The sequence below is a fragment of the Tasmannia lanceolata genome, unplaced genomic scaffold, assembly GCF_043159265.1.
Source record: "Tasmannia lanceolata isolate RefF3 unplaced genomic scaffold, GAP_Taslan_0.1 ptg000019l, whole genome shotgun sequence".
Lineage (NCBI taxonomy): Eukaryota > Viridiplantae > Streptophyta > Magnoliopsida > Canellales > Winteraceae > Tasmannia > Tasmannia lanceolata.
In genome coordinates this window covers 7,513,725-7,532,378 of record NW_027518696.1, presented here as the reverse complement: position 1 = coordinate 7,532,378, position 18,654 = coordinate 7,513,725, and the positions used below count along the sequence as shown (strand labels likewise).

The 18,654-nt window shown below is 40.0% G+C and overlaps 1 protein-coding gene across 2 annotated transcripts in view; it reads right to left on the bottom strand.

Moving 5' to 3' along the window:
* Positions 1 to 1,980: 1,980 nt before the first annotated feature.
* HYH (HY5-homolog) overlaps positions 1,981 to 18,654 on the bottom strand; it is a 43,572-nt gene continuing 26,898 nt past the window's right edge. For both annotated transcript variants that reach the window (XM_077363118.1, XM_077363119.1), the window contains exons 3-4: positions 2,518 to 2,674; positions 1,981 to 2,359 (exon numbers count right to left, since the gene is read on the bottom strand). In XM_077363118.1, the coding sequence (XP_077219233.1) occupies positions 2,261 to 2,359; positions 2,518 to 2,674 (256 nt within the window). In that variant the 3' untranslated portion in view covers positions 1,981 to 2,260. The remainder of the gene's footprint in view (positions 2,360 to 2,517; positions 2,675 to 18,654) is intronic.

Below are 18,654 nucleotides of genomic sequence, written 5' to 3'. Positions count from 1 at the left end.
ACAGAAGGGGCAAAGATTGCGCCACAGCTAATAACACCCGCCTTAGCAAGAGAATCTGCAATATCATTTGCTTCTCTAATAGCATAAACCAAAAAAAAAAAAAAAAGTTTTATATACACGCCTGTGGTTTTCCTGATAATGTTGAGCTAAATGCCGTATAACCGCACTACATTGTTCAATGGCTGAAAATTACTTACAAGGGTTTGGCGGAAACAATAATGGAAGCTGAAACAGGTCAACGATAGGATGGAATGTATGATATTTAGACAAAATTTAATCAACATTCGTGAAAATATCTTATTTTAATTTTGTCACATTACACCATCGAAGACCAATGAAAGAAGAAATATGTGAGGTAATCAAACTCTAAAATGTCTCATGTGTGACATTTAGACAAATTAATCAGCATTCACAATGTTGTTGAGGAGATGTCTTGTATTATGGCAGTGATCGGTTACCCGGGCGAACTAATGTGCACGATGTGACAGTGCAAAGGGAGAGTATTTTGGGTGAAAGAGAGTTTTCTTAAGTGAGACAAAAGGTAGAAAAGAGTGTTTCATCCTAATATCTGGAAAACGTAGGCACACCTTGTGTTTCTTTTATCTCGTTAAACATCGAGGAGCAGATCCTAACTTTTAGGAGATTCAAGATCTCTAGGTTTTTTTTTTTTTCACTTATAAAATTTCCTAACACAATTGAAGTCCAATGAAAGAAGAAATATGTGAGGTAAGCGGAGGTAATCCAATCGCAAACAAAAGAAAGAAGGGTGCTCAAACACGCTTAGAATAGAATTCTACAAACATTTTTTAAGGAGACGAGATATGGGAACAATCACTGGTTAGGACAATAGGTATATAGGTGATGGAAACCATCATGAAACTCACTTCCTACTGAGTCGTCTAGTTTTATAAGAAGGTAAAATGATGGGATACGAGTATTTGAGTGGCTAGTAGATAGCTTTCATGATGAGAGAATTGGAGATTCATATGTAAATTTGGGAAGAAGATATATGCAATGGATTGACATCTTGCTTTTCATCTTCATTAATGCATTCCTCATATAAATTACAACTAACTTTGGTGGTCCGAGGAACAGTAAAAATGGGGCATCTGCAGAAAATTATTCTCGTGTACTATAAGGGGGGCGTGCTTGTGAAATCAAGACCGTTGATCTTGTAGAACATCCATCGTGAGTGGACCCCATGGTCTTGGTCCCATCCCGAACGGACATCTCATGCCATAGTCATAAAGGACTACAAAAAATCAATGGCTTAGATTTTCTTGGTGGATCCCTAAGTGAGGATCGATGGATCAAAGGCCTAGGATCAACAGCATTGGTTGCTGTTCGGATCAAGAGATCTGATCACGTAAATGAGGGGGGGGGGGGGGGGGGGGGAGGACGGCAATAAGTATCTTTCATGAATAGTATTTTCCCATGGAGAAATACAGATACCAAATCCCTCATCCTCTTGATTTCGGAACTACGCCTCCTCCATTGCAGTCAAAACTCTTACCAGAAAAGAAGCTAATCACCAGTATACATAAACAGATGACTCTCATTTTGATGACCAAACCCTCAGTTAGCGTGTAATATAATGCTAATCAGAATAATCAGCAAGAGATGTTGGGAGACAGGTGAAATTGTCATGTAGTGCAGAAAATATACAGCTAATTTAGAACTAATTAAAAAAAAGAAAAAGGAAAACTAATTCTGACTGGATACCCTGTTTTCCTGAATAACAAGCCATCCAATGGCCGTTTGACACAACCAAAATAGCACTACAACAGGGCTCCAAATCAACTAGGCCCAGAAATTTCAGTTAAAATTTTATTCAATGATTAGTGAGCACTTGAAAATAATACCAGGCTAGAGGAAATAATCAAGATGATTTGTGTGACTGGGTTGCCCCTCACAAGCGTTGCCGCAAGCAAAATACTCACTGGATAGTCTTGAATGCAATATGATCAATAACACCTAAAGAACAAGCTAAAAAATCTGGGTTCTCACAATCAACTATTAGGAATTCTATACATATTTATCATCATACAGACTGAATAAAGATGTGAACAGAACTGAACTAAGACCACATAACAAACAAATGAAACCTTAAAACATAGCCATGTTTGCAGCTGGAAAGGTAGACTTACTTTCAAATTGATCTAGACCACCACCATGTCAAGGTAGAGATGAGTAAGTACGAAATTGAAATATGGGAATCCATCTTTACTTACAATTAGTTACGGATAAGATTGCATAAATACTAGTTTGTACTTTTTTTTCTTACATGGGAGCTGTTGCCTGACTGATCATTTAGAGGCTCTGTACTATCGTCAACTTTAGGCCTTGTGTTCATAAGGACCTGTCCATCATGAGAAACTATTCCTTAGAAAAGCAAGGGTAGAAACTATAACCAGTTGAGGGTATGGGAAATCAGCAATAGAGATTCAATCACAGAGCAAATGGAAAATTAGCATTAGAGATTCAATCACTGGACAAACAATGTCCATAAAAGTTCACCTTTCTAAGCATGGTATTCTCATTGATAAGAGTTGAAATCTTCTCCTCTAATTTGGAATTCTTGTCTTGCAACTCTCTGGCTTTTGACTCCAAAACATTTACATAAACCTTCTTTCTCTCTCGGGCTTGTTGAGCAGAGACCCTATTTCTCAGCAACCTGTTAATAAATGTAACTTTTGATCAGGAAATCACACACATCAATCATGAATCATAAGAATGAGCATAAGGTGCACAAAATTGACCCACTGGTCACTTTTGTGCAGCTGAATTCAACATAGCCATTACAACAGCTTGCCATCAGAGCAACAGAACTCATCATTCATGGAGAAGGAAGAGAGCTTAGGCAGCTCCTCAGTGGACGTTTTATATGCCCAAAATTTACTTTCATTTGTAATTTGTCTCCCAGGAAGAGACCACGGATCAAATAAAGGGTCTACGGGCTCAAGCCAAAATGAATGGACACGGAAATCAATGAGCTGGTTTTTCTAAGAAACATGTAAAAAGAACTTTTTCCTAGGAGAGCATTTTCTTGAATTAAAATCACTTGTAGAGAAATGCCTTCATTCTGAAAATATGTCTCCCCTATTTTTTCATTAATAGAACACGTCCCAGATAAAATCCCCTTAAAATCTCTCTATAATCTGTTTTTATTTCAAGTCAAATATCTTAAAGACAAATACCTTTCAGAGTTTTTTCCTTTCAAGTCCGGGTGCTGATCTGTGCGAGAGATTGCTAGTAACCGCCCTACTTACATAAACCCCTTTTTTTTTTAATGGCTCACGTAAAGCCCCTTACACAACTTACTTTAAAGCTTTTTATATTAATTTGACTGCAGGCATGAGTGGTTAGGTATGCCTTTTCCTAGCAGTCTTTTCAAGGCAGGACAACCGACAAAAGAATAAATACAAAGGCATTGAAGAACAAAAGGTAAGGGTCAAGATGTCCCAGCACGAGAGATACAACATCAACAAAAAAGTTTCCGAAAAAAAAAAGACAGAGACAACAAAGCGCACAATCACATATAAAACTAGAATCTCCTCCGCTTCAATAGCATTCCTAAGTCCTAACTCCAACAAGGCCTGAAAATACCCGACACATCACTCCATAGTTGCTCTCTAATAATGCCTCCTGGACAGATTCTCCATACTTAGATCTGTTGTGCCAACACTAGGGGGGCAGCCCAACACTCATGTTTACCACAATATACCCCATGACAGGTACGGACAATGTGTGGGATTATGCCATCAAAAGCACATATGTCCATGATTATTGAACTGTTCCAGCTTGTATCCTTGGAATGTTCTTTGTTTTACTATTTTTTATTTTTCTATTGGCATGTCTTGATTCAACCCTGTTAAAAAGGAAATTAACATAGGTAGATTCATATTAATGTTTTGGTGTAACTCTTTAGTTATTTCTTATGTTTATTTTCATTTGTAGGAAGGGGTCCACCTTAGGATGGCCCTAGTGCCTTTATATGTAACTCTTGACTCTTCTCTTCCGCTTATATAAACGTAAATTGGATGTGGAGTTAGAAAAACAACATCCACGGTTTCTATCTCCTTCATATTTCTTCTTCTTTCCTTTTTTTGCTCTTTCTCGTTCTCCTTCTCCTTTCTTTCATACAAATTGAGGGTGTGGATGATCTATCATGAAGTTTAAGATTGTATCAGAGCCATTCTAGAGCTTGTCCAAGATCTAGAAGATGTAGGCTCACCATCCCAAAACCCTAAGCTTGCATCTTCAATCTTGTGACCATCTCCAAAGCCCTAGTTTTAACATATTCAACTCATAACCCTAGCCTTAGCCTAACCACATCTTTCTAAAAGGGCAGCCCAGTGAACGAGGCTCCGCCATTGCGGGGTCTGGGGAGGGCTAGATGTATGCAGCCTTACCCCTGCTTTGCAGAGAGGCTGTTTCCGTGACTCGAACCTGTGACCACCAAGTCACAATGGAGCAACCTTACCGTTGCGCCAAGGCTCGCCCGCAACCTTACTCGAACCTGTAACCACGTCTTTCTCAACTCAACTCAACTCAACAAAGCCTTTGTCCCAAACTAGTTGGGGTCAGCTAAATGAATCCTTTAGAAAAATTTCATGAAGGAATCTACCCGGCTCTAATCCTGACTCTAGTTGGGTTCTGATACGTGGATCATTTTCTTCCATTCTATCCTATCCAAGGTCATGTTCTCTGTTATGTTCCTAGCTATCAAGTCTTTCCTTGCTGTTTCTACCCAAGTTGTTTTCGGTCTGCCCCTACCTCTTTTTACTCCATCAATTTGGCACAAGTCGCCTCTTCTCACCGGAGCATCCAAAGGCCTACGTTGGATATGTCCAAACCATCTTAAGCAGAGCTCTCTCATCTTCTCCTCAATTGGTGCCACCCCCACCTTTTTACGAATGTCTTCATTTTTAATTCTATCTAACCTTGTGTGGCCACACATCCATCTACGCATTTGCATCTCCGCTACACTCATCTTATGCACATGTTGTTTCTTAGTGGCCTAACATTTTGAGCCGTACAGCATGGCTGGCCTCACAGTTGTCTTATAAAACTTTCCCTTCAACTTGGTAGGGATTTTACGGTCGGACAGATCTCCTGAGGCAAGCTTCCACTTTAACCAACTTAAAGTGCTTTTATTCTATGGTTAACACCTCTTCAGTCCCTCCCTCCTTGTGTAGAATTGAACCAAGATAGCTAAAGATATCCCTCTAATGTACCTCATGTCCAGTCATATTTACTACATTCCTCGTCCCGCCTCCTTACAATACTAAAGTTGCATTCCATATATTCTGTCTTAGACCTACTCAGTCTAAAACCTTTGGATTCCAAAGTAGTTCTCCATAACTCTAACTTAGCATTTACTCCTGCTTTGGTTCTGTTGATTAATACTATGTCATCTGCAAATAACATACACCACGGCACCTCATTCTGGATACCCTCCGTAAGCTCATCCATAACTAGCGTAAAAAGATAAGGGCTCAGAGCTGATCCTTGGTGCAGTCCTATTGTAATTGGAAACTCACTAGACGTGCCATCCGTGGTTCTGACACTAGTTATTGCTCCATCGTACATGTCCATAATCACATCAACATATTTAGTAGGCACTTTTTTACTTTCAAGGACCCATCACATAACACTCCTGGGAACCTTATCATATGCTTTCTCCAAATCAATGAAAACCATATGAAGGTCTTTTTTATTTTCTCTAAATCTCTCCATTAACTGCCTAACCAAGAAGATAGCTTCCATAGTCGATCGTTCGGAAATGAAGCCAAACTGATTCTCTGACACCTTAGTCTCTTTTCTTAGTCTTTGCTCAATTACCCTCTCCCAAAGCTTCATGTTGTGACTCATTAGCTTAATTCCACAGTAATTGGTGCAACTCTGAATATCCCCTTTATTCTTATAAATAGGTACTAATGTACTCTTCCTCCACTCATCAGGCATCTTCTTAGTCTTCAAAATATTGTTAAATAATCTAGTTAACCAAACCAAACCCACATCACCCAAGCATCTCCAAGGCTCAATAGGAATATCGTCAGGCCCCCTAGCCTCACCTAATTTCATATTTTTCATAGCTACTCTTAACTCTGATGTTTGGATTCTACGAACAAACCTCCGGTTTGTATCATCAAAAGCGTTATCAAGTTCTCACAAATTAGCTACAAGTTCTACATTAAACAACTTATCGAAGTAACTTCTCCACCTCTCTTTAACCTTGTTTTCTTTTACTAACAATCTTTGATTCTCGTCTTTGATGCATTTTATATGATTCAAGTCTATGCTCTTTCTTTCTCTCATCTTAGCAAGCTTGTAAACATCTTTTTCACCCTCTTTCGTCCCTAACCTGTGGTACAAATCCTCATATACCTTACCTCTAGCTTCTCTTACTGCCTTCTTAGCCTCTTTTCTAACCAATTTATACTTCTCAATGTTCTCCTCATTTTTACACTTGTGCAAACATTTATAACTCTCTTTTAGACCTAATCGCCTTTTGGAACTCCTCATTCCACCACCATGTGTCTTTAGACGATGGCCCACTTCCTCTAGATTCTTCAAGTACCTCCCTAGCCACTTTCCTGATATAACTAGACATCACATTTCACATAATATTAGGCCCCTCGTCAAGACCCCAAGGTCCTTTAAGCAGTCTATCCGCAACCACGTCTTTCTACCATCTAAATTACTAAAATCTAACACTAACTCTTTCTCTACCCTGATTCAAAGCCCTAGCCATATAACTAATCGAAATCCTAGACGTAATCCATGAAACTCTAATTTCCACCGTTCTTGTACCTCATCTTAATCTTAGCTTGAATCCTAATGGACCCAAACTACATCGAAACCCTAATCTCCTCATCTTAATCTTAGCTTGAATCCTAATGGACCCAAACTACATCCAAACCCTAATCTCCCTTCTATTTTGAAACCTAATTCATCGATTTGAACCATACTTGCATCTCCATTTTCTAATCATATTTGTGTGTGAAACCCTACTATCCTAGACATGTTTGAATTTCTCATTTAATTCTTTCAAGATCCTGAAGCTAGTATTTGAAACCCTGATCCTACTACTACTCCAAAACCTAATTCCCATCTTTGCTCAAATCACCAGAGTTTATTTTATTTATTGAGTCTTGTGTTCCTGAAAAACAGAACATTAATGTCGCTCCGCTTGAAGCATGGACCGATGTGCCTTCTTACGGAGACTTTCGTATCTACTTGTAGCAGCTGTACCCCAACATGTGAATGTTGTTTAACCTTCATGTGATTGGTCTCCTTATTTCTTTGGGTTGCTATTTATGTGCGTGGGATGCTGTGTTGCTATGTTCATTATGCTGCCTCTTTTGACGTTGATGTCATCTTGCAGCCCTAATTTGTGATTGTGATTACCTTTATATGGAGTAGCCAGTATGCTGCCTTAAGCAGTGATTGTGCCTGACTTATTTGTAAGAATTGGGTTGTTTGTGTTGTCCCGTGCAATTTGTGGAGTTGCACTGTGTGGACATCTTCAGACTATTCTATAGCCTTCATGTGGGTTATTGTGGGATACTTTGGAGCCCTTATGTGGGCTCTTGGGGTGCTTTTGCAAGGGCTGTTGTTCACCATTCGTGTGGATTGTGATACCCTCTTGTTTTGTAGCTTCTTCATGTGGACTGTCACGCAATCTTGGTGTGGACTGCTACCATGGACTATTTCTGCATGTGCAACATTGCTAAGAGTGGAATGTATTGTACTATGGTGATGTCCTAGTTTGGTGATGTGATTTAGACTTAGGATTAGTGTGGTTATAACTTATATGGACATATTTATTTTATTTTATTTGGAGCTTTATTATAGTGTTTGTCATATTTGATTGGTCCTAGATGCGGGGGATGTCCACATGCCCTAGGACTCACTAGTCACTACCATTACCCTTCTACCCATGGCCCACCACGTAGCCCCTCGCTCCCTCCCTCCCTCCCTCTCTCTCTCTCTCTCTCTCTCTCTCTCTCTCTCTCTCTCTCTCTCTCTCTCTCTCCCTCTCTCTCTCTCTCTCTCTCTCTCTCATGGCCCACCACTTAACTCCACAACCCAACTTTATAAAAGCCCCAAAAACCCTCCTACTTACCCTAATTATTAATCTTGTAAATTAAACAAACTCCCTCCTCACTCTTCTTGATTTTGGCGCCGCCCCTTCTTCCCTCCTCTCTGATGTAATCCGGGCTTTGATGGCTTGACATCTTAAGGGACATTTTATTTATAGTTTTCTTTAGTAGACACTTTCTATTTTGGTATTTTTGCTATTTTGGAGCCTAGAAGTGAGAGTTGTCCACACCACCTCGCACCCTACTTCAATGCATACTTCGACCATATTAGCCCTACGTGAGTAGTATTTAGTTGTGACTTACAGGTATTAAGTCATTTATCAATTTTTTTATGACTTCAAAACTCTTATATCCATTCTTTCTTGCATTGTACTTCGACCATCTCGGTCCTTCTTTTATATATTTGGCTACCATTTTCAAAAAAAAAAAGAAAGAAAAAACTCTTATATCCTATTAATTATTGATAAGGCATACTCAAGGCAAATCTCACAAATAAATGTTTTTTACAGCCATAATTGAAGCACTATTGGAGAAAAATGTGCATAAAAGCCCAAGGGTAGGGTTTCTTCCTCCTTCCTCCTATCTTTCTCCCTTCTCTTCTCTTCCCTTCATCCCTCATTTTTCTTTCTCTTTCTTATCTTTTCTTGCTTTTCGTATGTTTTTCTTTCTTATTCATTCCTCCACAGTTTAATCCTCTTCCAAAACTGTGTGACTGATTGCAACATCCGGCTGCGCAAGCCCTCTTTTCTCTTGCTCTCTCGTTACATCCTTTCTATTCTTCTCCCAGCAGTTCCCTCTTTATTGATCGCTTCCACCTCTCTTTGATGTCCCTGCAGACTTTTGGGACAATTGGAGAGTGGTTTAGGGACTATTCATCATAACAGTCCCCCTTTCCCCATCTTTCTCCTAGTTTCTTACACATTGTCAATCCCTGTTGTATTTTCCTTATGCCATTAGAGGCACCCTGCTGTTTATGGAGATATATTGTTGATTTCCTCTAAGATTTGCAACTCCTTGTGGCGGATTTTTCATCTCATACCAGTTGTTTCTTTTCGTTCGGTCTGCATATGAGTAGATTCTCACTGTATTTTTCACTCCGGACATCATCTATTGTTGATCGCTACTGCGTTGGACCTCTGACATACGAGATTCGAGGTCGATGTAATGACTTTTCTAGGTGAGATCCTTCCTACCACACTTTTAGCCATATTAGACCATATTTTTAAGTCACTCATGCCCTTAAGACTATGCAACCTTACCCTTGAGCCTATTTTCTCTAGTTTGGTGGTTACTTTGGGCCCTGGATTTCTCCTTTTCTTTACTTTTAGAATGTATCCACCATACATTTACTGATATGCATATTTATCTTTATTGCACTCTTGCTGTCGCTTGTTATGGAAAATTTTGTGCTTGTACAAACTTAAGATTATTGATGAAATTTCTTTAAAGAATAACTTCGAAGTAAAGCCTAAAGGTGAATTGATTAACTTTGAACACCTAATCTGAAATTGTGACCCATGCTTTTAAGCTTCTAAGTTCTCCAGAATTACCTGCGAACTTCCGGGCTTCCACCTCTCTCTCTCTCTCTCTCTCTCTCTCTCTCTCTCTCTCTCTCTCTCTCTCTCTCTCACACACACACACACACACACACACACACACACACACACCTCATCACGACTATGCAACAACCATGGTTTTAAATTTCGGCAGCAGCACAAACTGAAAAGAAATTCACATGAAGTCGTTTCTTTACAAGATTTCGCCGAAATTTTACTGAAATTTCACCTAACTTTTGACGAAATGTTGCCGAAATTTCGGTTTTCGGTTGAAATTTCATTTTTGGACATATTTACAAAATTTGAACTGAAATTTTAAAAACATATACTCAAATGTTATAATTTTCACCGAAATAGCTGAAATTTCAACAGAAATTTTAGACATTTAGGTCAAATTTTTTTTTTTAAATGAAATCATAATCCTATTTTTACATGATTTCGGCCGAAATTTCGGCCCGAAACAGAAACATTTAGGTTTCGGTGGTGACCGAAACTGACACTGAAATTTAAACCTTGGCAACAACCCATTTCTCTCCCTTTCCCTTTCACCTTCCCTAGGTCACGGCTATGAGCCCCCCTTCATTCCCTTCTTTCTCCCCGCTCTCTCTATCTCGCATAGTCTTGCCTGGTAGACCTCTCTCTCTCTCTCTCTCTCTCTCTCTCTCTCTCTCTCTCTCTCTCTCCTCCTAAATGTTACCTACGAAGGGATGACCACAGCCCGAGAACTCTAACTACAATTATTATTAAGTTATGCTTTACTTTGTCTTGGGAAGATAGGTTGCTACCCATATTGAACTAGAAACCATATCAACGCCCCAAAGTTCCCAAAACTTGCGAACTCTAGGTTTTCACAAAAGTGGTATCAAAGCTCAGATTTAAGATCTCTTGTAGTGTCCCTTCCATTTAATGCATCTTCATGTTCGGTAATTTGACCAATAGAGTCTCGCTTAGTTGTTTTCCTTAGATAGTCCACCAAACACCCTCTTAGTGTTCGATAAAATCTTCGTTAGCATCTAGGTTAGTTGATTCTTGTCTATTAGGGAATATTTTGATAGAAGTTTGTGTTCTTAGTGTTTTCCTAGGTCTTAGAGTAAACCTTAGATCTTTTAGGTGTCATTAGCTAGCATAAAGTCTTCTCATTCAAGATTAAGTGTCCTAGCATCTCTCATCTCCCCAGAGTGTAAGGTTGCCGTGCACGTTGGGTACAGTTTCTCAACCCAAGGCTAATAGGATCAATGCTCCACATCAAGGGCAAGGTCGAGGCCAACTCCAAGAGACTTGGCAACAAAGCACTCGGGCTACGTTGGGCCAGCACTCGGACATGTTAGCCAAGATTGGAGTCCTAAACTGCAATGGTGAACATATTAGGCTTGGGCCTCCCGAAAACAACATGACCCCTAGGAATATACGTTCATCCTATCGAAGCGAGGCGGGTAGTTGAGGAGTAGGCAAGACGACTCTTCTGAAGGTGGGTCATAACCAGATGAAGTATTTGAGCCCTATGAGCCGAGGCTTTTCTATGATGGACCCAAGCATCATTTTGAGGATAAAGTACAAGCCTTAGAGAGGTGCAGAGATAACAGAATACGAGTCGATTTGGGGGATTTAAGCGTCACCTCGAACCATATTGAAACATATGCAAATGATGAAATTTTAAAACGAAACTTTAGGAAATGCTAGAATAAACACAAATACATACTCAGAAACCATCACATAAGCAAAACGACTTCCATAATGGTTACTCATATCAAACACCAAGTGACATGTGTTGTGGCACATGTGTGGAACAATATAGTCAATAAAGAAGTACACTGTAATGAAGTATAAGAAATACAATGTAAGAGGGCAAGCCTTGGCACAACAGTAAGGTTGCTGCAGTGTGACCTGATGGTCACGGGTTCGAGTCGCGGAAACAGCCTCTCTGCAAAGCAGGGGTAAGGCTGCGTACATCTAGCCCTCCCTAGACCCCGCAATGGCGGGAGCCTCGTTTACTGGGCCGCCCTTTTTCTGTAATGAAGTATAAGAAAGTACAATGACAGATATCCTTCCAAGGACCCTAACTCTATGCCAATATGATGTAAATCAATGACAGCCAAGAGAAACATAGAAGAAATAGATAATCAAGATCAAGATAAAAGGTCAAGAAGAAGAACAAGATCAATATTAGGAAAGAAAAGAAGATCAAGATCCAAAAAAAATAAAGATTAAGAAAAGGGGAATGAAGATCAGGGAGAAGAAAGATAAGAACAAAAGGAGAACAGTTTATAAACCCAACCGAGAAGAGTGAAAAGGGAGAAAAGAGAGAACGAAATAGGGAAGTAACTAACAAATACATAGAGATATGAATTAGAAAATGGGAGAAAGAGACGAAGAAACGAGGGAAAAGGACGAACTATAAAAAAAAGAATAAGAGAAAAGAGAGAAGACAAAGGAAGTGAGAAAGATGAGTTTAGGGATAAAAAAGTGACATAATATAAAGCATTACACTTCAAAAGGCATTACATCCACACAAGAGAGAGAAAGAGAGAAACTTTAAATCTTTATTCTTACCAGTTACCATTGCATAGCATCCCAAAAAAGTGCCCTGAGACTACATATAAGAAAGCAAACTAAAAAGTTCGAAAGCCCTAAACAAAAACATAATACTATGGACTAAAACACTCATAACTTGAAGAACTTGAGTGATTTTGATAGTAAAAGATCGTGATACCCCTCTTATAACTTAAGTGTCTTTAAAAACACCTAAAAGACACTTAAAGATGACGATATGGGCCCTAGGATGGTCCCCATTATACTCCTCCGCTTGAAAAGATTTAACCCTGTCAAATATAAGGATTGGCATGATGGTGAGAGTTTGTCGGCTCTAATCGTCGCACAATCTGCAAGCGGTTGGTCCTTCTAATGGACTAAGTATTTCCAACACACAATGTTTTGAGCAATTGTAATGTCCGTGTGAAGTAATGTATAATCACAAGAACCACCTTTGATGTACTACTAGTACAATGGCAGCTTGGGCAGAAAAAACCATGATTCTTCTATTAGATTTGTAGACACTCTCTCATGCGCTCCCAATTAGGCAGTAAAAATCTGGGAGGGATCCAAATACTACGATCAATGACTTTGTTGGTGTTATCCGAAGCTCTTGCAGCTTATGTTGAATCTTTCCTCTTCCATGCGTGTTGCATGGCGGTTGTTGCCCTCTTGATCCTTATATAATATTGACAGGCTATCTTCCAATGGAACCAACTCTGAAGGATAATAACCACTTTATATATCCTTAAGTATTGTGAGAGAGCCACATACTATTGGAATTGACTCTAGATGATGAGTGCGGCTCTAGTCTGTCGCTTGATGTGGAGCACTTCTTGCGACCAGTGTTTAAACACTCGTTGACATGACAAGGAACTCGCCCGAGTCGACAAGGATTTCTCTTGGCTGCATTCCGCGTTTTGCCCTACGGCGTCAATAAGAACTCCTTTGACTCTCCTGAGTTATGACCGCATCAACCGCATTATTGGTCGTGTCCGCGCCAAGTAGAGAAGGATTTTTCTTGGCCGCGTTCCGCGTCACATTCGCGTTTCTAAACACTGCCTGCGACATCAATCCTCACACACTAGTCTGAATTTGTATTGTTGAAGTAACTTGTCTCTTGTACACTTGCTTGGCCTGATATATTCACCATGTTTTCTGGATCTTCAAACAAGCAAACAATTCCATAGAACGAGCTTTCGCTTTCGTGCTTTTCTCTTCTCGAATCATTCTAGTTCGTAGTATTTTACATTCCTAAAAAGTCTTCGGTGCGAACTTTCCCAAAATTAGATCCCTCATGTCACACCAATGAATGACTATTGGTTTTTCCATTGCTCGTTGTTTCTGCTTCTATGTTAGTTGCCACTAAGCATCCTGACCAAAGTTGTCCTAGTAATGTAAATCATTTCGATGCCGTCTGGATTATGCTGCCATCAATGTCACAAAAATCGTTCTTGGGAATTTCTTGGCAAGGGAAAATCTCGGGTTATATTAAAAAAAAAAATTCAGGTTTATATTGGGAAAAACAATAAAAATAAAATAATTTAAAAAATATAAAATAAAAATATCGTAAACATATTATCATGATATTTTATGATAAAAATGAAAATAACGCTACATTTTTAAAATCTCAGGATTATTTCTAGATTTTGTCGCTTTATCAAAATGTCGCGATAAAAACGTGATATTTTGAAAACATCGGAGATACTTGTGACAGGCTATCATAAATGACTCCAATATTTTTGTTTTGAATGGCGATAAATGACTCCAATGCTTCTACCAAATCAAGACATTGCTTTAAGTAACGCCATAAAATCTTGATGTGTCTCTAATCCTCATAATGTATTGATTATGATCCATGGCTTGGAGTCTTCCCATCATTTTTTTTTTGCATGGCTAAGATATCATTGATGAAGAAAGAAGATACAGGGCCGACCGAGATAGTCGGCAAAAAACAGAAAAAGAAAATACAAACAACAGCCTCTCAAGGAGGAAGAAAATCAAAATAACCTAGATCTTGCCTCGCTACTCCATCCCTAGCGAGTTTATCTGCTTCTCCATTCGCAGACCTTCTAAAATGGATAAAGGAAACCTTAGATCTACCAATATGATCCCTAATTTCATCGATCCAACGGGCTAATCTCCAAGGGAACACCTTGCTATGCATTAGCCATCTGATAGCCTTTGAAGAGTCACCCTCAATAATGACCTTATATAAATCATAAGACCCTGGGAATCTAAGGCCCTGCAACGCTGCTATGATCTCTGCCTCATTAGAATCGGCACAACCGGTCGAACTCGAGAAGGCCCAAATCGTCACCCCCTCCACATCTCTAAGGAGGTCACCAATCCCAGAGGGACTTGGGTTACCCAGGCTCGAACCATCAAAATTGAATTTAAGAAAACCAATAGGAGGACTCCAATGGGTCTTTCATTAGCGACACTCTCTCCGCTAGAGCATATCTCCCTCCAACCTTGCCAAAGATCATATGCCGAAATGAATCTGAACTTGGGTAGAGATCTAGCCCAAGAGATGGTTAAGGCAATAACCCAAATGTATATATGACGCGAATTTCTGCTCAAGCCCTTGAAGAGTCTAGCATTTCTTTCCTTCTAGAGAGTCCAAATCGTAGCCAACAACGATAAGTTCCAAAGGATCTTATGTTTTTTCCTCCAAGGAGAGAAAGACCAAGCACTAATAAAATCCGGCATCTTTTCAGAGAAAACCCAACTCAATCCAAACCTAAGCAGTATTTTGCTCCAAACTTCACGTGCGGTCTTGCAATGCAAGAAGAGATGCTTCACAATCTCACCAGCCTCTAAGCAAAGTGCACAATGATCCACTATCAACATGTTGCGACTTCTCAGGTGGTTAATCGTAAGAATCTTGTCCAACACTGTAGTCCAACCAAAAGCACATACCTTGGGAGGAGCCAGAATGGTCAATACTTTGGCCGCTAGCAGAGACCCCGAGCCAAGAGAAAGATGCATATAGAATGATTTTGACACTAAACTCTTCAGAAGTGCACCAAATCCAAACCCTCTTATCATACCAAAAAACAACTAACAAACTGCGCCTCCAAAATCTCCAACAACTCAAAAACCCGATATAATTCCCTGTCAAAGAACTGTCTTCTGAGATGAAGATTCCAAGCAACACCATTATCCCCACGTGCCATATAGTCCTTATCCGACCAAAATCTGACAATTTCCTTCAATAAACCCTAAAACGAATACCACCATTAAATCTGAAGCTTAGGTTTAGAATGTCTCTCCAAACTGTAACACCGTTACTGTTGAATTTATCATCGGATATCTAGTTCCCAGGCAAAGCCCCATATTTCTCCCCTACTAGTCTCACCCACAAACTTTGAGATTCCTCCCCATACCTCAAAAGCCATTTACCCAACAGATCATGGTTCACCTCTTTCAGTCTCCTGATACCCTAACCCCCTACCTTCATTGGTTTGCAAACCTCCTTCCATTTAACCAGAGACATCTTCCTCTTTTCATTTGAACCTCCCCATAGAAATCGTCTTTGAATAAATTCTATACGCTTAATGACATTCATTGGACATTTGAAAACCGATAAATAGAAGACCGGGATATTGGATAACACCGCCTTTATTTGCGTGATCCCCCACCCATGGTTATTTCGTTTCGGCCGAAATATTTCGGTTTCGGTGGAAAACGAAACAAAATTCACATTGAGTCAGAAAAGTACCAAACTTCGCCGAAACATTTCGGAAATTTCGGCCGAAACGTTTCGTTGCGGTGAAATTTCAGAAATTTCGGTGAAACGTTTCAGTGAAGTACAAAATTTCACTCGGAATTACGAAAATTTCGGTAAAACGTTTCAGAAATTTCGGTGAAATTTTTACCAGATTTTGTCCGAAATTTCGTACCGAAACGTTTCGGTTTCGCTGATGACCGAAACCGAGATTTAAAACCTTGCCCCCCCCCCTCCAAACCACCACCAAAGATATACCAATTTCCGCTTCCAAGTGCCAAGCCTTCTTTCCACCCTTTCCACGATCGGGGTCCCATAGATTCTTCTTTGGTCTGCCTTACCCCAGCGGAAGACCAAGATATGTAGATGGAGAGGATTCAATGCTACATCCCAACAGACTAATCAACTCCTCCAACTCTCCTTGATGCACATGACCACCTATAATCTTGGATTTTGCTAAGTTAGATCTTTGGCTTGTTATTACCTCATAACACCTAAAAATCGATTTAAGCTTTATCACTTTCGAAACATTAGGCAAACTAAATACTAAAGTGTCATCCGGGAGTTGAAGATGCGAAATCTGAGATTTGTTATCGCACATTCTGAAGCCTTCAATCATCCCCAATTCTCTACCTTTCTCTATTAATACGCTGAATGTTTCTGCCACTAACACAAAAAGGAAGGGAGAGAGGGGATCCCCTTGTCTCAAGTCTCTTGAAAAACAAAACTTGGGGTGACACATTCACTACGATCGAAAACCATGCAAAGGAGATACACGACCAAATCCATTCTCTCCATCTTTGACCAAACCCCATTCTTTGTGTTAAGTATACTAGAACGCCCCATTCTTATCATATGTTTTTTTCCAGGTCTAGCTTGCATAAGATCCCACTTTTGTTCTTCTTCGAATAGCAGTTCAAAATCTCATTGGCCACAGAATACAATCTGTGATTTGTCTTCCTCCAACAAAAGCCGATTGAGAAGAGGAAATCAACAGAAGTAAAACTTTCTTCAATCTCTCTGCAAGGACTTTAGCCAGAACTTTGTAAAGACATCCCACCATGCTGATGGGACGGAAGTCCTTCAGATTAGAAGCCCCTTTCACCTTAGGAATAATGGCCACAAAAGTAGCTCCTGTACCCTTATCTAGCTGCAACCTGTCATAAAACTCCGAGAAGAATCTCAAAATGTCGTCCCTAACATAATCCCAAATTCCAGAAAGAAGGCTAGGCAAAAACCATCAAGACATGGGGCCTTATCCCTTCCCAAGGCAAACAAGGCCATTTGAGCTTCCTCTTCTACAAAGGGTCTCTCCAGCCATTCCTTGTCTCTCTCATATAGAACCTTAAAGGGGATCCCGTCCGGCCTAGGGCGTAAGATACCCTCCGAAGAGTACAAACATTTATAGTAATCTACAATCTCCTTTACTACTTTTGCATTTTCCTCTATCTCCTCCTCATTAATCTCAATCTTGGATATCTGATTCCCTCTCCTTCTGGCACTCGCAATCCCATGGAAATAGGCTATGTTTTTGTCCCCATCCCCCAAATACCTCACTCTGGATTTTTGTGTCCATGCGATTTCTTATAGGAGCAAGAGACGGTTGTGCTCCTCTTTGACTCTTCCCAACTCTTCTAACCCTTCCAGGCTAGCCACATTTGACTCGGCCCTCAATGAAATATCCTGAATTCTCCTTAAGAAAGATCTCTGTTCTCGGCCAATCCTCTCTTTCTTTCTCTATCCCATTCTTTGACTTTATTTTTCAAGACACTCAACTTGTGCCCAATGACTGTTGACTGGACCTGTAATCGAAATATCGTTCCACCATTCTCCAAGTTTTTCTTCCATCTTAAGTTCCTCCAATCAAGTTAATTCAAAACAGAATGGAATCGGACCCCACGATTCTAATCTCAGGACTAAAATGATAGGACAATGATAAAAAACAGAATGGGATAAGGCAGACTGGCAAACATCAGGGTACTTCTCCGACCAACCGGGGCATATGAGAAATCGATCAATCCGACTTCTATTGAGGTTCCTGGCCCAAGTAAACTGAGCCCCATTTAAAGGTAAATCAATTAGTTCATTTCTTCCAATAAACAGAGAGAACGCCAGCATATTATGGTTTATCCTACAGCAACCCACCTCTCCTCCACACCCCCCCCCCCCCTCAACTCATTAAAGTCTTCGCCAATACACCAAGGATACATCCATCTTGCTCTTACCTCCTCTAATTCAGCCCATAACTGCGGTTTCTCTGATCAACTATAAGGGCCATATACCCCCGAGAATACGCAATGAGACATATCCACATTCCTCCTTCTCAACACTACATAAATGACAAACTGACCCACCATATCTTCTATCCCCTCCAGGGATGTAGAATCCCAAGTGATAAGAACTCCACCCGCTGCCCTACTGCATTAATTGTGACATAATCCCACGATGCATTAATCTCCATCTCCCTTAGCTCTGCTCTGTTTATTTTTTTTTTGAAATGATAATATATTAAAGAAGGCGGGCCGAGATGGACCACTAGAGATACAAAGATAATACAAAATAATCAAAAACAGCAAAGACAGAAATGTAGACAACAGGACACCACACTCTTCTCACGAAGGAAGGAAATCAAACCACTCCAATCCCTCTTTGAGAACACCAGATCTAGCGAGGGAATCCGCCTCCCCATTTGCTTCGCGCCTAACATGCTTACAAACCATAGATGATTATG